General features: G+C 41.9%; 1 protein-coding gene across 1 annotated transcript in view; it reads right to left on the bottom strand.

Moving 5' to 3' along the window:
* Positions 1-27,170, bottom strand: part of TRPM2 (transient receptor potential cation channel subfamily M member 2) — a 328,183-nt gene that overhangs the window by 158,274 nt on the left and 142,739 nt on the right. Inside the window, 2 exon segments of the mRNA XM_073633225.1 lie at positions 7,230-7,430; positions 8,758-8,819. Coding sequence (XP_073489326.1) covers positions 7,230-7,430; positions 8,758-8,819 — 263 coding nt within the window.

Genomic DNA, 27,170 nt, shown 5'->3' with positions numbered 1-27,170 from the left:
AACACATAAAAAAATACATGATCTCTAAAAATCCACATTGATGACACAATACATAGTAATACTACCGCTACTGATAGAACCAATGATATCTACAAGGAAACAGAAGGATGAATGGGAATCATTCCATAATATGTAAAAATCCAAGGATGTGGTTCACAAACAGATAGACTGTGTACTGCTGTTCAAGTAATAATTCGCTCTACATGTTGCACGCTTAGCGCTTCCTCAGGAGCTTGTATATTGATGCAGAATGTGGACTGAGAGAAAGCCTACAGATTAAAAACAGCACGATAAAGCACAGAAGGGCTGTAGGGTAAGTTATTAAGGTACCTATGATATTGGCACAGAGTAAAACATAGCAGCAATGGGAATTGCTAGATAAGTTAAGCGTAGCACAGATAGGTGCTTGAAGCAAAGAATGGCCCAAAAGTAAATGTAGCAGTGAGGTATAACACTTGGTATTGCAATAGAAGCCAAGTAGAGTAATAAGATGGATCTCTTAATACGGCCCCATATGCTATTCAGTTGCACAAAGAAACTATGCCATGCACTGGTAATTCCTCAGAAGACTTGCTAAATAGTAGAACCTCATATGACCAGAACCCCACACCAGACACAGCCTCCGTGAGGCTAATAACCGTGGTATATGATAGCTATCATATAGCATATGGGGCCGTATTAAGAGATCCAGCTTATTACTCTACTTGGTTTCTATTGCAATACAGTCAAGCATGGTGGTGGGAGTGCTACAGTTCATTGAGGGAACCATGAATGCCACACCTCCAAGATGACCACTGCCTGAGGGTAAAGGTGATGGACTGGCCATGTATGTCTTCAGACCAAAAGCCTATTGAGCATCTGTGGGGCATCCTCTAACATCCACCAGCTCCATAATGTTGTTATAAAGGTGAAGCACTGGTGAACAACATGCGCAAGATGATTAAGGCAGTGCTGGAAAATAATAATGGCCACACAAAATATTGACAATTTGGGACCAATTTGGACATTTTCACTTAGGGGTAGCGTACTCACTTTTGTTGCCAGTGGTTTAGACATTAATGGTTGTGTGTTGAATTATTTTGAGGGAACAGCAAATTTACACTGTTATACAAGCTGTACACTCACTTCTTTACATTGTAGCAAAGTGTCATTTCCTCAGTGTTGTCACTGAAATATTTACAAAAATGTGAGGGGTATACTCAGTTTTGTGAAATATTGTGTATATATGTATATATAAATATATATATAAATCTATCTAGATAGATAGATAGATAGATAGATAGATAGATAGATAGATAGATAGATAGATAGATATATATATATATATATATATATATATATATATATATATATATATATATATATGTGTGTGTGTGTAGCACCCTTGTCTTAAACAGGGACTACTAGTAAATTTAGTTGTGCTATGTGGTAATTAACCTGGCTGATTTGTAGTCTTTGTGATCATTTGGGTTTTCTTCTAAGCCTGGTTTAACTATGGTTCTTCTCTTCTGTCAATAGGTGGCACTGTTGCCTCTGGCATTAGTATGATTAGCTGCAGTGAAACTGAGTTATGAATATGCATATCTCTTTCAGTCAATCAGTAGGAGTTTCAGGCCACTGAGCATCCTGGGAGAGAGTATATATTTGGAGGAGGTCACTTGATCGGGGTCCTCAAACCCAGACCTTGATCTAGTGAGGAAAAGCTGTGTTCGGTGAGGCCTGAAGTCTAAGGCCTGGCCATATGCTTGAGGCTCTGCCAGACAGAGCCTGTTTGTTGTATGGGGGCTTGAGGATAAAAATTATGTTCTGAGATGAAGTACCAGAGGTTACTCTTCATGAGGCGGGGACAGCGGAGAAGCTGGGAAAGCATCAAGAGGGACTCATCCAAGGACACCCTGCATGGTGTTGTGGGTTTTTGTTTGCTGTAGGAGACAGTTGTTGCTAAATAGGTACAGGACATTGGGTGCAGGCCTAAGGCCCTTGTTCTGTATTGCTGTCTACCTGGCTATTTTTGTTTTTAGGAGTCTGCTGCTCTACCTGCCAGTCCTCCACCCCAAACTTGCTCATCCATGTCTTTATGGACCTTGCCTTGTGCACTGGTCCAAATCATTTGGTAGAGGGGCGATTATGGTGTGGAGTTGTTTTTCAGGGGTTGGACTTGCCCCTTAGTTCCAGTGAAGGGAACTTTTAAGACATCAGCATACCAAGACATTTTGAACAAATTTATGCTCCCATGTTTGGGGATGGCCCCTTCCTGTTCCAACATGACTGCGCACCAGTGCACAAACAAGGTCTATAAAGACATGGATGAGCAAGCTTGGGGTGGAGGAACTTGACTGGTCTGCACAGAATCCTGACCTCAACCCGATAGAACACCTTTGGGATGCTTTAGAGCAGAGACTGCGAGCCAGGCCTTCTCGTTCCACATCACTGCCTGACCCCACAAATGTGCTTCTGGAAGAATGGTCAAACATTCCCATAGACACGCTTCTAAACCTTATGGACAGCCTTCCCAGAAGAGTTGAAGCTGTTATAGCTGCAAAGGGTGGGCCAACTCAATATTGAACCCTACGGGCTAAGACTGGGATGCCATTAAAGTTCATGTGTGTGTAAAGGCAGGCGCCCCAATACTTTTTGAAATATAGTGTATATATTTATAAAGTATCTCACAAAAGTGAGTACACCCCTCAAATTTTTGTAAATATTTTAGTATATCTTTTCATGTGACAACATTGAAGAAATTACACTTTGCTACAATGTAAAGTAGTGAGTGTACAGCTTGTATAACAGTGTAAATTTGCTGTCCCCTCAAAATAACTCAACACAAAGGCATTAATGTCTAAACCGCTGGCAACAAAAGTGAGTACACTCCTAAGTGAAAATGTCCCAATTGGGCCCAAAGTGTTAATATTTTGTGTGGCCACCATTATTTTCCAGCACTGCCTTAACCCTCTTTGGCATGGAGTTCACCAGAGCTTCACAGGTTGCCACTGGAGTCATCTTCCATTCCTCCATGACGATGATCAAGAAGCTCCTCCACCTTCCATTTGAGGATGCCCCACAGATGCTCAATAGGGTTTAGGTCTGAAGACATGCTTGGCCAGCCCGCCACCTTTACCCTCAGCTTCTTTAGCAAGGCAGTGGTCATCTTGGAAGTGTGTTTGGGGTCGTTATGTTGGAATACTGCCCTGCGGCCCAGTCTCTGAAGGGAGGGGATCATGCTCTGCTTCCGTATGTCACAGTACATATTGGCATTAATGGTTCCCCCAATGAACTGTAGCTCCCCAGTGCTGGTAGCACTCATGTAGCCTCAGACCATGACACTCCCACCACCATGCTTGACTGTAGGCAAGACACACTTGTCTCTGTACTTCTCACCTGGTTGCCGCCACACACGCTTGACACCATCTGAACCAAATAAGTTTATCTTGGTCTCATCAGACCACAGGACATGGTTCCAGGAATCCATGTCCTTAGTCTGCTTGTCTTCAGCAAACTGTTTGCGGGCTTTCTTTTGCATCATCTTTAGAAGATGCTTCCTTCTGGGATGACAGCCATGCAGACCAATTTGATGCAGTGTGCAGCAAATGGTCTGAGCACTGACAGATTGACCTCCCACCCCTTCAACCTCTGCAGCAATTCTGGCAGCACTCATACGTCCCAAGACAACCTCTAGATATGATGCTGAGCACATGCACTCAGCTTCTTTGGTTAACCATGGCGAGGCCTGTTCTGAGTGGAACCTGTCCTGTTAAACCGCTGTATGGTCTTGGCCACCATGATGCAGCTCAGTTTCAGAGTCTTGGCAATCTTCTTATAGCCTAGACCATCTTTATATAAAGCAACAATTCCTTTTTTAAGATCGCCAGAGTGTTCTTTGCCATGAGGTGCCATGTTGAACATCCAGTGAACAGTATGAGAGAGTGAGAGCGATAACACCAAATTTAACACACCTGCTCCCCATTCACACCTGAGACCTTGTAACACTAACGAGTCACATGACATCGGGGAGGGAAAATGGCTAATTGGGCTCAATTTGGACATTTTCATTCAGGGGGTGTACTCACTTTTGTTGCCAGCAGTTTAGACATTAATACTTGTGTTGAGTTATTTTGAGGGGACAGCAAATTTACACTGTTATACATGCTGCACACTAACTTCTTTACATTGTAGCAAAGTGTTATTTCTTCAGTGTTGTCACAAAAAGATATAATAAAATATTTACAAAAATGTAAGGGGTGTACTCACTTTTGTGAGATACTGTAAGCCTTCAAAATGGGGACTTTTGATTTTTCAAGTTTAGGTCCGAACTTTTGTGACGTTTGAGAGTTCTGGAGCAAACTGAACCAGGGGGATGTTCAGCCCATCTCTATTCTTCAGCAAGACAATGACTCCAAACATACAGCCAATATAATTAAGACCTATTTTCAGTATAAAAAAAGAACAAGGAGCTCTAGAAGTGATGGTTTGGCTCCCAGAATGATCTCAACATCATTGAATCTGTATGGGATTACATGAAGAGACAGAGGGATTTGAGGCAGCCTACATCCACAGAAGATTTGTTGTTCGTTCTCCAAAATGTTTGGAACAACCTACCTGCTGAGTTCCTTCAAAAACTGTGTGCAAGTGTATCTATAAGAATTGATGCTGTCTTGAACGGGTGGTCACACCAAATATTGACTTGATTTGGATTTCTTTTCTGTTCATTTACTTTCAGTTTTGTTAATTGATAAAAATAAACTATTAACACTTTTATGTCTGAAAGCATTCTTAATTAATTTACAGCAGTTTTTCATACCTGCCTAAAACTTTTGCACAGTAGTGTATATAAGAGGTGTGTCTAAAAAGTTTGATTAATGGCATCAGAAAACAAACAAAACAGAAAATTAAAACAAATTACCTTTATTGTACTTCAAAATAATCTCCATCCTTCACAACATTTTTGGCAACGTTCATAAAGCTTTGGCAACGTTCATAAAGCTTCTGGAAACTATAAGCAAAGGCATCTTTAGGAATCAATCGCAGAATTGCTGTAACACATTCTTGGATGATGTCATTGTTGTCGAAGAAGGCAGTACACATTGTCTGGACTTTGGGCTTTTGCAGGGGACTCTTTTTGGGTTGCGAGGAAAACGGTGAACGCCATTCCATCGACTGCCGCTTGGATTCCGGATCGAACTGGTAGCACCAGGTCTTATTCTCTGTGACGATGGTTTGCAGAAAGGATTAATCCTGGTCACAAATGGTGATAAAATCTCCAGGGGTTTACACCCCTTTTGCTTTCTGTTCATCTGTCAGCTCTTGTGGCACAAAGCAGGAACAAATCTTCTGCTTACCCAAATCTTTGCGGACGATGGTGCGCACCATGTCCTTGATAATTTAAATAAAGACAGTTCCCCTAGTGGACTTTAAAGGCACATATGAAAGGACGTATAAGAGAATGTATGATAGGTGGACAAAAATGTATTCATTACAAAAATATCATAAAAACATCAAACATATAACACAAATTGAAAGGAATGCGATTCATGCATCTGTATACATGTAGCTAATGATACCAATGTGCTTGTACCTGACGTGTTTCGGAGTTAGTTTTTGTCTCCTTCTTCAGGGGTGATTGTAAACTTTAGCAAGGGTTTATTGGTATATATGTAAACTAGCTACGCATTCCAGGAAAATTTTTAAAAACAAAGGTGCTGACACTGTCTGCCCATCCAGCGTGCTTCCCAATTGTGATTCATAAGAGTTGTTTGGAATGCCCAGAATGTTAGTATGGAAATGAAGATAGCTGGGTATAGATATATAGGGTAGTTGTACTTCCTAATAGTAGGAAGAGGGGCCCATCAATATAGGGCATACAAACATTTTGGATCTGGAATCTCACTGAGGCCAAATGCGGGTCCTGGTGGACCTGCTGTAGAAGATTCAAAGGGAAAACAGCAGATGATAATGGATGTAGACCGAATAAGTCTCGGGTAATGGATATCACAGCAGCTCACACTGACAGCGCCCTGCCCGCAGCAGAGGACTTTTTATGATATTTTTGTAATGAATAAATTTTTGTCCACCTATCATACATTCTCTTATACGTCCTTTCATATGTGCCTTTAAAGTCCACTAGGGGAACTGTCTTTATTTAAATTTTCATTTTAGGATGTGGCACAACCGGCAGATAATTAGCCGACTAAGAACCCCTGTCTTCATGTCCTTGATAATGCCTAATTCCTACGCCATCAATCGTAGAGTCAGTCACCAATCTCGTGCCAGCATTTGTCGCACTCGCTCGATCATGTCTGGGATTCTGCTTGTCGACGGCTGACCCGAACGTGGCTCATCCTCAGTCGTTTCCTTCCCGTCGTGAAACACATTTTCTGCTCACGGCTTCCGTCTCGTACACTTGCACAAACATTTCATGCAGACCTTGATGTTCACTCATTGCTCCATTGCATTGTGACCCTACCTCTCAACTGCCTGCAGCGGGTTTACCCTGATGGTCACGTGTACTCCATGCTAGTCGGCGCTTTTCGTCGTTTCTCTGGATAGCCATGTGCCGTGTGCGCACCTGGCCCGTGTTGCCGTTGAGTAATCGGACCATTCACCAAACTTTTTAGACATACCTCCTATATTCATATTTACCACTTAAAGCCAGCAAGTAGCAGATATGGGGCAAAATTGCCACCAATGCTTTTTAATAGTATGATGTGACTAGCCTGTATTCTGAATAGAACCGAATCGTAAAATATCACCTTACAAGCTGGTGCTGGGCTTTTCTACTAGAAAGTCAATCAAAGTCCTACAAATAAAATATTATTAGAGATCTCTGTATTAAATATTTTTATATTCACAATTGTGTGAATATTTACTTCAATTATCCAATCACTGGCAGATGAAATAAATATACAGGGATTTACTTTCCACATGATTGGATAATTGAAGTGAATCACCACACAATTTATTATGTGAACATTCTCAACTCCTTTAGTAAACCAGCCTCAATGTACACATTTATAACCTTGTAAACAAACATAAAATAAGATTAGTTAAAAAGCAATATAGTTTTTCTTAAGAGCAAAAATGCATATATTGCACTTGCAATGCTGTATAGTGTACTTAAATGACAAACTTTTCTCACTTTATCCAAAGCTAAAATCAAATTGCTGTAGATAGACTTTAATACAGTCCAACACATAAAAGCATTACTAGTGAACAGATCAGGCTTTTTGTTTTACCTTTTTAGTCCATTCCACTATCTTGTCCTCTGTAAAGGTGTCATATGTATCAGGAAAAAGAGTGTGCAGTTTTTCTTGAATGAGAGCGATTGTAATTTTTGAAATGGGAAGTTGTGCCACCTGAGCAATGACATCAGCTACTCGCCCTGATCCTTCCACGATGATACATGGTGTGTTGTTGCTGATAGCATTATAGATTGTCTGCAGACAGGGAGCACAGAAAGTATTACTTTTTATAACTGTATCAATTGATGTAACACCCCAAAATTTCACTTACAGTGAAACAATACTTAATACTATGCTGTTCCAAATTAAAGGTAGCTGGTAGACATGGATCAAAATTCAGCAGGGACCATCCAAATTTCAATTCATGTATGGGTACAGAAGTCGATCAACCAATCAACTTCTGTACAACAGTCCTGTCAGATTTTCCTTGCCCAATCAGCACTGTAAGCTTCAGCCTGCAACACTGATCAACGTATTCTGACGGTGGGGCGTTTTTTTTACAATGAAACAGCGGGAACAATTCACTCATCCACCTCGAATGTGTGGATAGGGGAAATCGGGTCAGTTTTCATCATTCAACCTGCTGTTTGAAAAAAAAAAAAAACTTACTCATCTATGGGCTGCCTATTGTTGTGAGTTGAGAAAATATAAGGACCTTGACCTAGGCAGTAGTGTCCCTAGTCTAAATTTAGTACTGCTAGTCTGTAGTCAGCCTGAGCTGGAACTAATAATTCTGCTTCACTTAGGTTTTCCCTAAGCTCAGTGTTATTGCTCGCCTCTGGCTGCTGTTGGGGAGTGTCCCTGGCAATAGCGTGGGAAAATTTGATAATTTTGAGTTTTGAATATTTATGTCCCCCTAGACCAAGAGGTTTATTGCTGGTGGTGCATGATGGGGAAGGGTATAAATATTTGGAGTGACTTTTGAAAATTCTCTGTTTCCCAGGCCTGCTGCCTGGGGAGGGTGTATTTCTTTAGCTTTAATTTCCCTGTCCACTTTTTAAAACACAATTCCACCTTTTTTTCCCTGGGACCCATCCCTCTACTTCCCTGAAGCCACCCACCACATTTTTTTAAAAACCCATACATACTATAATTCTAGTGAAGTTTGGTGGACTTTAATAACCCTCCACCCCCTGAGTGCAGCTGGCAAGGTGAAATACTTACCATTGTTCCAATTACAATATAAAAAAAAGTACCCAATCAAAAATTTGAAATAACAATTTGAAAATATATTACTTCTTTCACTTCAGAGTTATTCACTGTGCAACCTGATGCAGCAGAGCTTTAGTGAATAAAAAAACATGCCAGTCAGTTATTTTTTTCCTAGTGCGTAAATGCACCATGTATGTGCAGTCAACAATGAATGGCAGGCTCCCCGATGGCTGCTTGCAACAGTATGTAGATGCAGGGATTACAAATATACAAGAACTGTTGCAAATTGTTTTTGAATGGCAGCCTTATTTGTAAAAGGCATGTTCCTAATTTTATAAGCATGTATGTGGCATAGATAATTGTAACTTACATCTAGGGTGCCGGGTCCTCCCTCCAGTACAACACAGACTATGGGTATCTTGATGGCAACTCCTAGATAAGTAAAAAAATACATTCAGGGTCACAAAATTGGGTATTGTAGTACTATGCATTGTGGTAGTGTCTTTCATAGAATAAGACTTCCAAATTTAATCTAACTGATTATATGTGATCCACTTATCTTAGATATCTTCCTGTTACCATCTTCTACTCTAATTCTTAATTAATAATTTGCCATGCCATTCCCACTTTTGTAAATACTGCAACAATACATTTTTATTACATTAATTATATTGAAGATCCAAATTTTTATGAGCAACACTTGCTTAACTGTCCCTGGAGTGATTACACATGCAAAATGAGAGCTGAGACTGCCTGATCCTCAATCAACAACCTGCTTTTTGACTTATCCTCATGCGACATCTTAAAGTTTCTGCAGCTATGGTACCTTCAGCAACCATTTATGACTTGAAATTGGAATGGTGGGACTGACAAAGGAGAAGGGAACACATTTTTTAATGACAAATCTGCTTTAACAGCAGAAAAGATGGTTCACTTAATTGATTATTTTTAAGTAAAAACATTATTCAGAACTAATGTAAGTAAAAAGTAAAATATCTGTATTTTTCGTAACTTAATTGGGCTCCTCTGAGACTTAGTAGAAAATGTAATGTTTCCAGGCCCTCATTATGGAACTCATATTCTGAAAGTTTTAAAGGCAAGAACTAGGATATGTGCATTGATAGTAAATAAGTACTTTATGTCAGCAATTGCAATACGGTTGTAAAATAAGGACTCACCCTATGACTGTTTCACAATGACACTTCTTCAGAGCTGACAAGTAGACATTAACACATCAATGTGTAATAAGTGCTGGAATCTTGCTGGATACATTCTGAAAACCTAGTTAAATTTCTAGAAGCTAGGGTAATTGAAGTTTTATGAAGTGTAAACAGACCTAAGTCTTTTCATTAGTTACACCCTTTGTTCCCTGTCAAGCTAGGACCAAAACCAAAATACCAAAAAGTGGACTTTTGAGGTGCCCCAAGAATTACATAGGCTTAGATTTAAGAATATAAGTTCTTTATACTGTAATATTTTTTATTAGGATATTAATAAGAAAAGGGGCTTTTCATTGAATATATACATATATTGATTTATGTAACATTATTTGATTTAGATGATAGATAAAGTTATATTGTATAAGGTATATAATTGTATACTAGGTCATGCTCCCCCCCCCCCCCCACACCCGATTCTTATGGAATGTCAGCGTGGTTCTGGAAAGGGGCCCTAAGTTTAGAATTTCAGTGGCCATCCCCTCAGTGAGGGGGAAGGGAGTTAGGCTGAAGGGTTGTTCAATATTTAGAAGTTTTAAACCAGCCCATTTTAGGAGAAGGTGGGGGGCTCAATTTAGGAGTAAAAAAGAGATAAACAAAGACTTTCAGGGCAGACTGGCTCACATGAGGAAGCTGCCATTAGCTTCATACACAGACACACATATATGGTTAGACATACAATATTTATCCCAAGAATATAATTACATTATTGATATTATTTTTACATTCTCCATTTTAATATTGTTCTTGTAATATTATGCTCCAGCAAAGATTATTTAAAACACCTAGACATTTTGGCTGCACCATCTTTAATGCATCTTTTAGGGTGTGCCCCCCAAATATCTTGTTTGTCTATTGTATGGATTCTGACCAAATTCTTTTGGATGTGGAGCACCCCACTCCCTCATTAACCTCCCTAGCGGTATGATTATTTCAGATTTTTGCGTCTCAAAGCGGTACAATTATTTTGCATAGAAATTTGGCGTTTTATATTTTAGGCCTGTAATTCTTAGAAATAACACACTTAGATCTGTCCACCAAGAGTCTAGTAGATATCCCGGGTATGATGAAGTTTGAAACACAAAATCATAAATTATAATATAATAAATAAATATAAATCATTAAAAAAAATATATAATAATAATAAAATAAATTTCCCCGCGATTCACTATCGCTCAATTCTGCAAGTGTTCTCATTTACTATCGCTGTTTTCTAGCTGGGCTAAAGCCACTTTTGACGTAAAGGGACACTTTTTGGTTGCTATGGACAATCTTAAGTTTCCAGGCAGAAAGAACAGCATATATAATATAAAACTGCATGAAGGGCATGGGCCAAAGCACTGGGGACAAAAGGGAAGTGAAATGATTTCATACAGTACTGTAATCTGCAAGATTACAGTACTGTATGTGTTATGATTTTTACATTTTTAAAATTTGCTGCCAGGCTCCGCCCCCGTGCGTTGCGACACTCGCAGGGAACGGAACCTGGCAAAGAGAGGTATCGGGCGGAGAACACAGCCCGCAAACTGTGCAGGGGGACATTGCAGGATCCTGGGGACAAGGTAAGTAAGCTGCACCAGGATCCTGAGATGTACAGTAATTCCGAGTGTGGCTCGGGGTTACCGCTAATGGTGCTGAAATTTAACCCCGAGCCACACTCGGGAATACCGTCAGGGAGGCTACGTACCTCTCATTAGTGTCCACCTGTGTCATGGTTGGAGACCTCAAGTTCTCCCATACAGAGGAGTGTATTGCTCCCATGGTTTAGAGAAGCAGGATCTCCCAATCTATGGATAGTGTAGGACCCACTAATCATGGGGTACTTTGTCGCAGTAAGTGGGCTTAAGCACCATATAGCAATATGGTGTGACCAAATCCCCATATTTTTTTATAATGCTTTTTGAAAATGTCTAGGTGTTTTAAATAAGCCTTGCTGGCGGTAAATGTCTTTTTTGCATGTGTGCGCTGTAATATTTTGTTCAACCTGGTAGGAAGGCGCAGGCAGGTGTCTGCGGTCAGCATGGAGTCTGTACCTATCATTAGCATGACGCAAAGCCGCCTGGACTTGTACCCAACTGGAACGAAGACCATGGAGATGCTCCTCTAACACAGGAATACTCTGCAGAACAAACGAGTCAGGCAACATGGAAGGTTGGAAACCATAATTCGCTATAAACAGGGACAATCGGGAAGCAGAATTCAAGGCAATGTTGTGAGCAAACTCTGCCCATGGTAATAGGTCTGGCCAGCTGTTATGATGGTCAGAAATATAGCAACGTAGGAATTGCTCCAAGGACTGTTTGGCTCCTTCTGCGGCCCCATTAGACTGTGGGTGATATGCAGAGGAGAAAGCAAGCTGAATTCCCAACTGTGCACAAAAGGCTTGCCAGAACCTGGACAAAAAATGACTACCCCTGTCCGAGACAATCACCTTGGGTAGCCCATGTAAGCGAAAGATCTCCCGAGCATAAATGGAAGCCAATTCCTTAGAAGTGGGCAACTTCTTAAGTGGAATACATTGACACATCTTTGAGAACCGGTCAACCACCATAAGGATAACAGTATTGCCTTGGGAGTTGGGTAACTCCACAATGAAATCCATAGACAGTTCGGTCCAGTGCCTCTCTCCATTGGGTATGAGTTGTAGGATGCCCACTGGAAGGTGTCTTGGAGTCTTACTCTGAGCACACACGGAACAGGCAGCTATGAAGGCAGTTACAAGAAGAAGAAAAAGAAAGGAAATCCTACGAGCCACAATGAACCCAGTGCTAAAAATAAGCACTACACAGCCGCATGCATGAACCACGTCTTTTAATGCATGTAAATAACAAATAAATAAATAATGATGCACTAAAGTGTGCTAGACGTGCCCCTATCACGGCACAAAGAGATATGGTGCATATACAAATGAGTACAGAGGTGTATACCACACTAAATACTATATCGCATAAAGCTAATAAGCATAATGTGCACAAGTAAACAATACAATTAACATATGAAATAATAATCAATTAAAACACTTTTGCTTCAAATATAATTCATAAGTGCAAATAAATGCCAAAAAGTGCCATGTGCCAAACAAAAGTGCTAAGTGCCCCATAATTCATGTACATCAGGGCGCATGCGCGAGGGACTCCAAGATGGCCGCATAAGCCGGGAGCTCCCCACTACCCCAGCCAGCCAGCCGCCCTAGCGCCGTATCAGACGCCACCACAAGCTAGCACACAGCAGGATCTTTTGGGGGAACACAGCGGTTCCCCACCCATGCCAGCCACTGCAGCAAAAAAGGACCTGGGACCCCGCTTTGAGGCAGAGAAAATACAGGCCGAATCCAAGATGGCGGCCGCTCCTCAGACACAGGCAGCCTCAGGGGGACTACAAGAAGCCAGGCAAGTGATCGCTCCTGCTACACTTTCTTACCCCCCCTCGGCAATCTCCTTGTCACACCCCACCACATCATCCTCGGGCCACAACTCAGGCTATCTGAATGAGAGCCCACTGGCAGCCCCCTTGCTGTCTCCTCCGGGACATTCTCTTATCCCTCAGCATAATAAAGGCATTTTGGGAGGCACAGACACAGATATGCCCCAGAATGCAGGGGATCTCTTCCTCAAACTATCAGACTTACTGGAAAGGGGATTAGCTAATACAGCCCATAAAATAACAAATGACATTCGATCTGATTTCCAGAATCTGGGCACCAGAATAGAAGCGATCGAACAAAAACTGGATTACACAGTATCGAGAACCAATCAAAACTCTGACCACATTCAGATTGTGCAGGAATAGTTGGATGCGGCCTTAAATAGGATCGACGATTTGGAAAACCGATCAAGAAGGGAGAACTTCAGGGTCAGAGGCATCCCAGAATCGTGCACGGATGTATCTACAGCAGTGCAAGAATTGATCAAATCCCTAATTCCTGATATCTCTACACACAAGCTGGAATTAGACAGAGCACACAGATCACTGGGACCCCCCAGGAAGGACGGGTCTCCCAGGGATATAGTGGTGAAGCCGCACCACTACGGAGTGAAAGAGAACATCATGAAGCTCTCCCGCCAGCAACCACACATCTCATTTCAAGGCCACGATGTTCAAATATTTGCCGACATATCGCCTATGACGATTCAAAAACGCAGAGCCCTCAAACCCCTATTGCTTATCCTGACACAAAAGGAAATAAGATATTGGTGGGCTTTCCCCTTCGCTTTAAAATTTACCTACAAAGGCAAGACACACTCATTCACTAATCTGCCTGAAGGTGAGCGGATCCTCCTATCACTGAAGCTTATTTCTCAGGACTCAGAGATGGACACATCAAATGCGCAATCCGGTTCTTACAAGAGACAGACTCCAACCAGCCCAGTCTCTCCTTTATGGAAAACTACCAAAAGCAGAAGAGTAAAGGAACCGATGCCCTCCTGAATCGTATGAACACATTCGGGCACTACCCGAAAACATCCCACAGGATCTAACCCAAGTCATCAGTAACCCTAAATGACCCTCTTGATCCCCTTAGGATTACGATGCACGATCACTGAACCCAGCAGGGATAACGGACTTCCACCTTCATTTGTTCTCCACCTGACCATGACACCCCAGAACTGATAGATCGTTAGGCACCAGAAAAATGCGACTCTTGGTTATGCGATTTCTCCTACTGGACCATCAGTACCCACTTAAGCGAGTCGCAGACACACAGCTCTCATCTCTTTCCAAAGATTTCGTCTGGATCTCCCACAACCAACTTAATAACAAATTACAAAGATCAAGCTCTTGGGTCTTCCCCCTTTTGGGTCTCCTTCAACACCGGCTGGTAGTATGGAGGACCAGGAGATGGACACGCTAACACATCGGACTATTAGTGAAGAATAATCTCTAATAGATCGAGATACAGCTCCCTTAATACTCCCCCCGCTCTCTCCTAATATTCTTTCCCATACCCCCCCCCTCTCATTCCCCCTCCACCCCCCCACCCCTTTTTTTTTTTTTTTTTCCTACCCTTACCCCCCCCCAAGGAGTAATAGGCCTAAAGCATGATTTTTTATATTCGTTTTTTTCTTTTTTTTCTTTTTTTTTTTTTTTTTCTTTTTTATTTTATTATTAGCTGGCTGGCTTTGATACACACAGTTTGCAATGTTATAATGTTTAATTGGTTTTCCGCACAGGGCTCTGTGTAATATCTTATATAGGTTTACCAATTGGGCAGGCTCTGACTGGGGTAGCAGTTATGTGCCTCCATCCATCTCACGATAATGGGATCCCCATGGTCGGGAGATGGACTGTTAGCCCCTTTGGAGGGCTACTTTTGTCTAATCTTAGGCGACATCAAGGGGATCTTTGCATCCGCTCGAGGCCGCAGGTTCCTTTTGGGACACTTCACACGAGAACACTCGCATTTACTCTTTCTAATTTTCTCTTTTCTTCCTGTCGTCCTTTCTAACCCTGTTTTCTACTGTGCCAGTCCACAGGATTCTCGGACGGACCGCTCTCCTCCAGGCTCCAGATCCTGCCGCACGATCCGAATAATCAAGCCTCACCACGCTGCAGAGAAGGTAAGATATGCCGCATCTCACAAGCTCTCCCCACATAGCCAATAGGTCTAGTAACACCGTGCCCCTAACGTCCTTTAAATTAGCTTCCCATAATGCCCAAGGGTTAAATTCTGCGGTAAAGAGGCGTAAATTACTTCAATCTTACCATGCACAAAAATTGGCGATAATCATGATCCAAGAAACACATTTCCCTTCTAGATATAACCCGACATTCTTACACGCTCAATATCCCACATTCTTCCTAGCGAATGCAGAAGATAAGACCAGAGGAGTAGCAATAATATTCGCGAAACACTGTAAATTTAAGCCCGACTTAGTGCACAAAGATCCAGAGGGCAGATTCTTATTGGTTAAAGGTAAAATAGATGAAAGCCTGTACTCTTTCATTTCTTATTACTCCCCCAATAAAGGCCAAACAAAATTTTTCCAAGCAATGTTACAAACTCTAAGCCCATTATTAGAAGGAACGGTAATCTTCGGAGGTGACTCCAATGTTGCCTTCGACCCAGGATTAGACAAATCTAAACCTTTAAAGGCACAATCTATCCGCCCCACAAAAACAAGCTCCAAGATCGCAAAACTAATATATCAACAAGGCCTAGCCGATATTTGGAGAGAACATAACCCCACAACGAGGGATTATACACATTATTCAAACCCTCACAAAACATACTCCAGGATCGACCACATACTCCTGTCAGTGAAACATATACCCTATGTTCTTAAGGCCTATATTAAGGACACAGCCCTTTCAGATCACGCCATGGTGATCGTCACACTAAGGGGCGGTTCACACAAACCACCCACTACCCAGTGGAGACTCAATGATACTATTCTTAATACCATATTTCAGCAATAGAGATTGAGAAAGACATAATAGATTACTTCCTGCGGAACAATGTGGAGGGAATTTCAGCAGAGACCCTTTGGGCCGCTCATAAAGCGACCATACGGGGAAAACTCATTCAAATGGCATCCCGAAGAAAGAAAGAACAGATAGCGGAGATAGAGAAACTAGAGAGGGAATTCAAGATCCTATGCAAACAGCACAAACGGAACCCTTCTTTGGTTCAAATAGCTCAGCTAGATGCAGCCAGAACAGCATTAAACTTAGCTCACACAGTGGGGGCAGAAAAACATCTGAAATGGAACAATGCGAAATTCTACGTCCAGAGAGACAAAATGAGCACTCTATTAGCAAGAAAGCTCTCTCCCAAAGTTACTAACTTCACCATCCCAAACATTAGACTACAGGATGGCACCTCAACCCTTAATCCCCCAAAAATCCTGCAAGCTTTCCAATCCTTTTACTCTAAACTATATCAGCAAAATGACCCCTTGTCCGACTCCTCCTTGAAATCATTCTTAGATGATATAGACATACCCACTCTACGTAAAGAGCATAAGGAACTCATGGAAGCGCCCTTCACCATAGAAGAAACACTAGAGGTAATTAAAAACTTAAAAGGGGGATCAGCTCCCGGCCCCGATGGTTTCTCCAATCAATACTTTAAAACCTTTAAAAAAACTTTAGCACCCCATATTACAAAATTCTTCAACTCCATAAGGGTAGGGACACCCCTAGAGCCACAACTGAATTTGGCATTTATCTCTGTTATACCCAAGCCCGACAAGGATCCATCATTAGTCGAGAATTACAGACCAATATCGTTGATTAACAACGACCTGAAAATACTAACTAAAATCCTAGCTAACAGAATGAACTCCTTCATCAATCAATATATAAACAAAGACCAAGTGGGCTTTATGCCGGGAAGACAAGGCCCGGATCAAATTAGAAGGGCGGTCGATATTGTCTCGTTATTACAATCGGGTTGGGATGGAGGCCCAAAGCAGGAAGGCTTACTGCTGTCGTTGGACCTCCAAAAGGCCTTCGATTCATTGTCTTGGACTTTCCTATTTTCAATCCTGGGACGATGGGGATTTGGGGAAAAATTTATAAATACCCTGAAAGCATTATACTCCACTCCTAGTGCCAAGGTCAAATTACACGGCTTCTATTCAGATCCCATTCAAATAACCAGGGGAACCAGACAGGGGTGCCCCCTTTCTCCTGTAATCTTTGCTTTAGCGATAGAGGTCCTGGCAATTGCGATCAGGTCTAACCAAAATATTAAGGGGGTTAAATGCGGAGCGCATACCCACAAATGCGCCCTGTTTGCGGACGACATCCTTTTATTTGTCACTTCCCCAACTACCTCACTACCCAATATATGCAACCTATTGAAAACATTTGGATCCTTGTCGGGTCTAAAGGTCAACATGGACAAGTCACAGGCATTAAATATTTCACTACCAGAGGCAGAAGTAAATAGGCTCAAGCCCTCTTTCAAATTCAAATGGAGCGAATCTTCGATCCGATACCTAGGGATAAACCTCACCCCCAAGTTTGAGCGACTTTTCCAAGCTAATTTCCCTCCCATGTTCCGCACACTAGAATCTGACATCCAAACATGGTCCAAACACAATATATCATGGCTTGGTAGAATTCATTCTATCAAAATGACGCTATTGCCCAAGCTCCTCTATCTGTTTAGGTCACTCCCGATAGACATTAGAAAACACCATCTTAAACCCCTACAAGGAAAAATAGTGAAATTCATTTGGGGTAAAAAAGGCTATAGGCTAGCCCGCAATGTGCTTTTTAGCCCCAAAACCAAAGGGGGACTGGGTCTACCAGATCTGTTTAGATACTACCAAGCTGCAAGATTAGCCCAACTCTCAATGGTATACTTCAAAGTTGAGAAACCCGACTGGATAGATATAGAGAGACAAGCTATTCCGACACACACCATAGACTACCTCCTCTGGAGCCCCATGAAATCGAGGCCTACTATACTAGCCCCAACATTGTCCCAATCCTTTAAACTATGGGACTCTATGAAATGCTCACCAGCTTTGACCTCCCCTACCCGCCCTTTAGACCACATCTTTCATAACCCCCGATTTGTACCGGGCATGGACATCAAGTCCTTTAAATGGTGGTTAGACAAGGGGATGTATCGTATAGGTCACTTTCTTTCCCCATCGGGTCCAATTACGTTAAAGCAGTGCATAAATAAGCTTAAACTCCCAGGTACAGAGAGGTTTAGATTTGCCCAGTTATCCCATTTTCTTTCCTCTCTAACGAAGGGACAGGCACTCCCTTTGGAATTTACATCTTATGAGCGTTGGTGCGGCCAAGCACTAGACACAAAGGGGGGTATATCTCTCATATACGCGTCTCTTGTGGAACCCACCACAAAATTTTCTTACATGGAAGCGTGGGAGAAGGATCTACAGGACACCTGGAGCCTGGAGGAATGGCATCAGAGAGGATCCACAGCCTTTAAAGGTATTCTAAACACAGCTTTGATAGAGGCTAATCTAAAAGTGCTTATGCGATGGTACCTAGTACCCACCAGACTTGCATCTATGTTCACTTCTGTCTCCCCGTTATGCTTTAGAGGGTGCCAAGCCCAGGGCTCCATGATCCATATCTGGTGGGAGTGTCCGAAATTAAGAGGTTTTTGGAACAAAATATTTGCGTTGATCCGTAAAGTATCGGATCTTCCTATCACTAAATCAGCCCAAGTGGCACTACTTAATGCACCAATCCCTAAAACAACGAAACACTCTCAAAGATTAATATCCTTCATGCTGTTAGGAGCTAAAACTACTATTGCCAAGGCCTGGAAGCAACCCACAGTGTCTGTCCAGGCAGCCAAAAGAAAGATTTCGTGGATTATGTCCCAAGAAAAAACGGTCAGCTCTCTGATGAATACCACTAAGTCATTCGAGGCAACATGGGAGCCCTGGGCTAGACACTTAGGCATTTCCCTTATACCAGGTATTCAAATGACTCAGGCAAGAGGAGTTTAAATTTAAAAAAAAGAAAAAAAAAAAAAAAAAAAAAGAAACACCTTGGACTGGCCACAATTATATACTCCCAAGCTAGCACTTTCTTTCTCCTTCTTTTCTTCTTCTCTACCCTATCTATTTTTACTACGAATTGATATCATATTAGCAGTGCACAAGTTATGTTTAAATTATTGATTTACATTTTGGCAGAATTTCTCAAGTTGCCATCAGTTTCTGTATAGTGAGTTCAAGTTCCAGACTCAAAACGGATTACTGCCAGTTGGGGGGGAACTGATGGAGGGGTTTAAAGGCCTCTTTAGGGGTTCCCTTCTCTACCTCTGGGATGCTGGCAGGACCCTGGTAGTGGGGACAGCGGGGGCACTGGGTCATCCTTGATACTTTCCCTGGGATGGGGGGACTCCTAACACAGTGTGATCCCGTTAGGGGTGTTGGGAATGTCATCCCGCACAGGGAACATCAGTTACAGCCTTTCCTACTGTTTCATTGACAAATGCATATGGATCTGAATCTCTGTTTATTATCTATGTACTCTCATAATTACAATCCCGCACTTGCAAGTGTTCGGTCGATATACCTCTGTATTTTGTTTTCTTCAATGTACTGCACTGCTCTTTAATAAAGCTTTATTTAATGAAAAAAAAAATAAAAATAATTCATGTACATACTAGTCCATCTTGAACTACATAAATATATAATGAGCAAAAGTCCTGCAAGAAAGTGCTGATATGTGATCTTCAATGGTGATATATTCAAATGTGCTTAAATCTCCACATGCCACAGGTCATGCGATGGTGCAACATAAGTGACCCCCCCAAGGTAATGCGCTCACCTTAGAGAATGTGACTAAGTCGCTAGACAAAAACAGAAAATGCTTTTGAGCCGACCAGGGCTCTGTGTGGATCACAGGATCACAGGCTGCAGCACGGGAATAAACTTAGAACGAATCCCTCCCGTGGTGCACTCTCACCGCTGAGAGGGCTGACATCTTCCCCAGGTCTTTCTTCTGGGTTAGCATGCCCCCTCTGTGCGATTGGCCGGAGCCACAATGATGTCACTCACCTTCGGTTCAAACACAAAGCTCTGAAGTTCTGGCAATGTATGCTGGACCTTCAGAGCGCATGAGCTGGTGATGTCACTGGTTGCATGCAGGGTAAATATCTCCTGAATGGTGCACTTTTAGGAGATATTCATTTTACCTACAGCTAAACCTTCTTATATGCTTACTTTGTATTACTTTCTAGTAAACTGAAGTTTGTAGATCCATTTAGGAAGGCAGTTACATCAGCACGTGAACTAGGCCACCAGAATTGTTGGGAAATGGCCCAAACAAGTTGATTCTTCCCAGGATGGCCAGCTGCCTTGGGAGAATGGTAAGTCTGGATCATGGCAGTACGGAGTCTCTCTGGGACAAAGCAACGGTCACAAGGTTTCTCAGGAGGTGCATGGACCTGAGCAGCAAGAATCTTGTCACCCAACGGAGAAGTGAGACTGGTGCGAACCGTAACCAGAATACGATCAGGAGGAATCACAGGAACCGGAACCGACTCCAACTTGGGTTTTCCATGGAGGAAAATTGTCGTGACAAGGCGTCAACCCTTACATTCTTAGTACTGGGTAAGAATGAGACAATGTAATTGAAATTTGACAATAAAAGAGCTCATCGCGCCCTTCTGGGAGAGAGGCATTTAGCCTCAGACAAGAATGTGAGATTCTTATGGTCAGTAAGAATGAGAACCGGCACAGTGGTACCTTTGAGGAAATGTCTCCATTATTTCAGGGCTAAAATGATCACCAACAGCTCTCTGTCACCAATCTCATAAATGCACTCCGCAGGTGACAATTTCTTGGAAAAGTAGTCACAAGGATGCATAGCGCTCTCAGAGGTAGGACGTTGAGACAGAAGGGAGCCAACACCAGTCTCAGAAGCATCAACCTCAAGGATAAAAGGTAACGTAGGATCAGGATGTGCCAACACAGGAGAAACAAAGGCAGCCTTGAGACTCTAAAGGCCTTAATGGACTCCGGAGGCCAACTCTGTGGGTTACCGTCCTTTCTGGTCATATCAGTCAGGTGCTTGACCAGAGACGAGAAGTTACGAATAAACTTCCGATAATAGTTGGCAAAGCCCAGAAAATGCTGCAGAGGGCATCTCCCATAGAGGGTTAGCCCAGGCCAAGGCTCTCTCAAAAAGCAAAGATATCATGAAACCTACTTTGCTTCTGTCCGTGGGAAATACCTGGGGCAGCATTTCAAAGTATATCTCAACCTGGTTGAGAAACCCTCTGCATTGAACTGGTTCGCCCCCAAATCGCTGGGGAAGTGGAGCGGAACCAGACTTACCTCTAATAGAGGTAATACTCGAGGCGGGTGCCTGCACAGAGACTCGCGCAGCAGCAGGGTCAGCCTGCAACATAGGTTGTATCGGGGCAGCCACAGTTGGAGATTCCAGGTGAGCCGTGCGACTCAGGAGCGTTTGTAACGCCATGGAGAACTGATCCATGCAGTGATCCAGTTCATCTAATCTGGAAAAAATATTACCAACAAGTGGATTTACTGCATCTTCTGAATTCATGGCCTTCGCCTACTGTCAGAAACTATGAAATCAGGCTGAGACATAAGTACAGTTAAATCACACTTGTTTAATAATAAAAGTAAAAAGAACAAACGTAGTCAAAACATAGCCAAAGTTCAGTAACTGGAACGTATAGTCAGCCAAGCCAGAAGTCAGGGATCAAAGTAGTGGAACAACAAGCAGGATCTGGAGCCAGAAGGGATGTCAGCAAAGCCAATCTCTAAACAGGAACGCAGGAGATAGTTTCTTGTGATGTGACCAAGGCGAAGGCAGAGCTGCTCTGGACTGGACAGCTTAAGTAGGCAGGACTGACGAGCAGGATCATCAACAACTGAGTAACTGTGGAGAGAGATGGGAGCTGGCAATTAGCCGACAGCTGAGCGGCCAGCTCAGAGAAGGAAGGGCTGAGCGCAGTCCTGACAGTGGCGTAGTGCACCTGCGGTGCCACGTCGGAGCCGATGCGAGTGCCTGGTGGGCGCGATGACCACTGGGCACCCAAGATCACTCGTGACAGAGCGAGAACCAGGATCTGTGTGTAAACACACAGATTCTGGTTCTCTCAGGGGAGAGGAGACAGATCGTGTGTTCATACCAAGTATGGGCATCGATCTCTCTCCTCACCTAGTCAGTCCCATCCCCCCACAGTCAGAATACACACAGTTAACCCCTTGATCGCCCCCTAGTGTTAACCCCTTCCCTGTCAGTGACAGTTATACAGTAATCAGTGCATTTTTATAGCACTGATTGCTGTATAATTGTCAGTGGTCTCAAAAATGTGTCAAAAGTGTCCAATTTGTCCGCTGCAATATTGCAGTCCCGATAAAAATCGCAGATCACAAAAATGCTATAAATTATCCCCTATTTTGTAAACGCTACAACTTTTGCGTAAACTAAACATTATACGTTTATTGCGATTTTTTTTATACCAAAAATATGTAGAAGAATACATATCGGCCCAAACTGAGGAAGATTTTTTTCTTTTTTAATTTGAGATAATTTATTATAGTAAAAAGTAAAAGATATTGTGTTTTTTTTTTAAATTGTCGCTTGTCTTTTGTTTATAGCGCAAAAAATAAAAACCACAGAGGTGATCAAATACCACCAAATGAAAGCTCTATTTGTGGGAAAAAAAAAGAAGGCCAATTTGTTTGGGTACAGCATTTGTGGGAAAAAAAAAGAAGGCCAATTTTGTTTGGAACCATGCAATTGTCAGTTAAAGAAACGCAGTGCTGTATCGCAAAAAATGGCCTGGTCATTGAGCAGCCAAATCTTCTGGGGCTGAAGTGGTTAATGGCAGTTGAAAAACGCTGCAGTAGCCCAAACCTAGAGTGAAAGGTGAAGCTCACTAAGGTGATTATTGACCTTGATAGGTCTAACATTCTGGTAAGAGGCTATGTTTATTTGACCTGAAGAGGGGAGCACTGGGTGTTTTATCACTGGAGGACTAAAGGAGTAATTTTGGCACACTCTGGACTATCACTTAATGGACTTTTTTCTGGACTTTATTTCTGGATTATTTTATTTATACATTGTATTTTCACTTTATGTTGCATGAATGCACTTTAGTAATGGAGGCATTTGTTATGAATTGCTATGAATTGTAAATTTAGCACTAATGCACTTTATCATTAATGCTCCGTACACAACGACCGGACTTTCCGGCAGAAAAGATCCAACGGAATCATTCCGTCAGACATTCCGATCGTGTGTGGGCTTCATCGGACTTTTTCTTTCTAAAATTCTGACTGACCTAGAAATAGAACATGTTTCAAATTTTTCACGATGTAAGGGCAGCTATTGGCTACTGGCTATTGAACTTCCTTTTTCTAGTCCCATCATACGTCATCGCGTTCTAAACGATCGGACTTTGGTGTGATCGCGTGTAGGCAAGTCCGTTTCAATGGAACTCCGTCGGGACTCCGTCGGAAAGACCGTCGGAGTCTATTCTGAGGGAAAGTCCGGTCGAGTGTATGCGGCATAAGGCTTACTCAGTTGATTGAATATTGTTTACAAGTGACAGCACAGCACAATTTTTAATTTAGATTTGTTAGTATTCATGTGTACAATATCGTGAGTGCAGCTGTCAAACGCACAATTTTATAGGGTATTTTTTTACTAAGTGCAGGTTTTCTTCTTATCTACAATACTATACTATTTTATCAACTGCAGTAAGGAAAGAGATTTACAAACTAAATGAAAGGGAATAAAAAACCTAATTGCAGAGTTCTTGTGTGGGGAGACTACAGGGTTAAGACTTGCCATTTGTGAAATGCAGTCACCAATGTAAGCAGCGTGGTCATATCCAGATAGTGTGCCATCAGATATCCAACATGTTGAGAAATAAGCAAGCACATTTAAATCAGTCTCCACAAGCAGTTCATAAAGCCAATACTCCACATGACTATATTTAAAGGTAAGGCAATCATTTCTAAAAACACTCAAAATTTTGTTAACAGTATGGAAACAAATACTCTAAAATGAAGCTCACTTCTGTGATTCTTAAAGTGTTTAAAGGGACTTTATGATGGTATTCTAATACGTTATTATAGTCAGGGCTAAAAAATAAAGATAAACAATTATCTTTTTATATTGAATTTTAATATCACATATAAACATGTACAGACGGTCTACTAGTTACAAACATCCGACTTACAAACGACTCCTACTTACAAACGGAGGGAGATATCAGGAAGTGAAAGGAAATCTACCTCTAGGAAGGGAAATTCACTCCTGTAAGAGTTATTATTGGAAAAAGGTACCTCCACTGATGCTTTATCACCAAGGCTTGTTTCCACAGCAACCCAAAGTTTTCAAAATCCAATTGCCATTGGGACAGAAAGTGAGGTGAAATCTTCTTAACAGGGGCACAAACAGCAAAACAAATGTTACAGGTGTTAACCCTTCCTTATACTACCCAAAAAGCTTAAAAATATTTTTTTGGCTGGAGCGACACTTAAAAAATGTACCTGATCCAACTTACAAACAAACCTACAGACCCTATCTTGTTTTTAACCCGGGGACCGCCTGTAGTCTTCTACCAGACCAACGGGGGGGGTTAGCCAACCCAAGGTGCTTTGGGAATCCTTTGCCATGTAAAACAAAGCATGTATACAGATAGTAAAAACAAATATAAAATACATGACCTTAAAATTTAGTCAAACTCATTATAGTTTTCCTTTGAAGTATAAGTAAAGACAAGTGTTTTTATTAGTTTTGGATAAAGTGGTGAGGGAACCTCTTTTTTTTGTCTATGTTCCCTTTAGGGGATTGGCTCTCTCTAATCTTCTTGATCACCAATTCCACTGGGAATAAAAATGAGGGTAAATCCAAAATATTGAGTTGCCACCAGAATGGAATTAGAGGGAAAATCTTCCACTAGGGACATTTGCTCCCATGACAACACTGTAAGATAGGATATCCCTTACATTGAAAATGTATCCTCTCACTTCCTATTAAGTCTACAGGGCAGTAATTAAAGCGGATTCTCCCTAATGAGATGAAGGTGGCCAAAAAAAAACAGTTTTACCTTCCACTAAAGTATACAAAATTTTAAAAAAATGGTGTTAGATATGCTTGGAGGTGAAATCTGGATGTGACTATTCATTTACCAGTTCAGCCACAGAGACAGGATAAAATTAGCTGCAGTGGCTAATGCACTTTGCTTATGGTACAACATGTGGGCCAGGAGAATAGATATTCTGGAACCAGTAGCTGGTTATGACAGTGTAAAAGACATTGTAGGCCCTTAATTAAGAAGGGAGCAAAGGCAGATGGATCAGCTCTAGGCCTATGATCGTGCTACAGATTATTCAACAGGGTTTCCCAAATAGGTCTGACAGCCGTCTTTGTTGAGGGCAAAGGTGAATTTGCTTTTTCTAATCTTTCACTTCTGTAACATCATATTAAAGTGGAACTAAACTTTATCTGAGCACCACAAACCAAAGACACAATTTAAATCATTAATAACATTCAAAGCAAACTCGTTCGTCCATCCATGTCGCCATCCTTTATTTTGTTGAAAAATAACTTTGAAAAACACCCCCTAGCATTTCTAGCCATGGCCATCTTGAGTAAGGGCAGATGATTCATGTATCATTTGTCTGCCCTTAGCTCAGGCATGCAGGCAGGGGGGGTGTGCATAGCTGAGAAAGTCACCCCTCTCCTCCTCCAGATGAAAGAAAAAAATGCCCATGAAGACTTCTGGAATCTATTACATCATTTTGGCCTAGGCCAAAAACCAGGAAACAACTGAAGATATGACATGAGTGTTCCTTAAGTTCACATGCTCTACCTGTTGTACAGTTGTAAAGCAGATTCTGTAAAATTGATCTCAGACAATATCTGTGACTTTAAAAATATTTCTCGCAATAAAACTGATTGTATAAGAAAAATCTAGATGAAAGGGGTGCGATTTCACAATATCCTCCAGTTTAGCAGATAATTGTTAGGAAAGGTTAGAACAGTTTTTTTTTATTCTTTCTGTATTCCATGGGAAGAAATGTAATCTCACTTCCTGTTCTGGAGACCGCATATGTAGTTGAAATCTCACCAACAAGGACCTAGGCAGCAACATATCCCCGAAAAAGGTTATTATAGTTTTCCAAGCTCCCCAAAATAATAAAAAAACTTTGGAAAACATACAAATAACTAGTAAGCGCCTGGGATCATAGAGCTGCTAGCACACAAGGTGACCATACAAAACCTTGTACACAAATATATTTTTCTCAACAATATCATACTTTATACAGTATCTCACAAAAGTGAGTACACCCCTCACATTTTTGTAAATATTTTATTATATCTTTTCATGTGACAACACTGAAGAAATGACACTTTGCTACAATGTAAAGTAGTAAGTGTACTGAATGTATAACAGTGTAAATTTGCTGTCCCCTCAAAATAACTCAACACACAGCCATTAATGTCTAAACTGCTGGCAACAAAAAAGTGAAAATGTTCAAATTGGGCCCAATTAGCCATTTTCCCTCCCCGGTGTCATGTGACTTGTTAGTGTTACAAGGTCTCAGGTGTGAATGGGGAGCAGGTGTGTTCAATTTAGTGTCATCGCTCTCACTCTCTCATACTGGTCACTGGAAGTTCAACATGGCACCTCATGACAAAGAACTCTCTGAGGATCTGAAAAAAAGAATTGTTGCTCTACATAAAGATGGCCTAGGCTATAAGAAGATTGCCAAGACCCTGAAACTGAGCTGCAGCATGGTGGCCAAGACCATACAGTGGTTTAACAGGACAGGTTCCACTCAGAACAGGCTTCACCATGGTCGACAAAAGAAGTTGAGTGGGGGGGCGTGGCTTGCCAGTACCGTGAATGGCTGCTTAGAATCTCTGCTCCGCACAGCACCCGGCTATCAGCGGCTCCACAGCGCTAAAAACGGGATGAAAATCACCCGACCGAACCCACAACCACTCCCACATCAGCCAGACATCATGCTGAAACGAAGGAAACAGATCCCCATGCCTCAGAAGCTGACGGACTTCTTCTGTCTGGCCGGAGCGGGAGGGGGACAAGATGGCGCCGGCACTTCACACAGAT

This window comes from Aquarana catesbeiana, linkage group LG06 (assembly GCF_042186555.1).
Source record: "Aquarana catesbeiana isolate 2022-GZ linkage group LG06, ASM4218655v1, whole genome shotgun sequence".
NCBI classification, from domain to species: Eukaryota; Metazoa; Chordata; class Amphibia; order Anura; family Ranidae; genus Aquarana; species Aquarana catesbeiana.
Note: the sequence above shows the minus strand (reverse complement) of the source record. Positions and strands in the feature narration are given on the sequence as shown.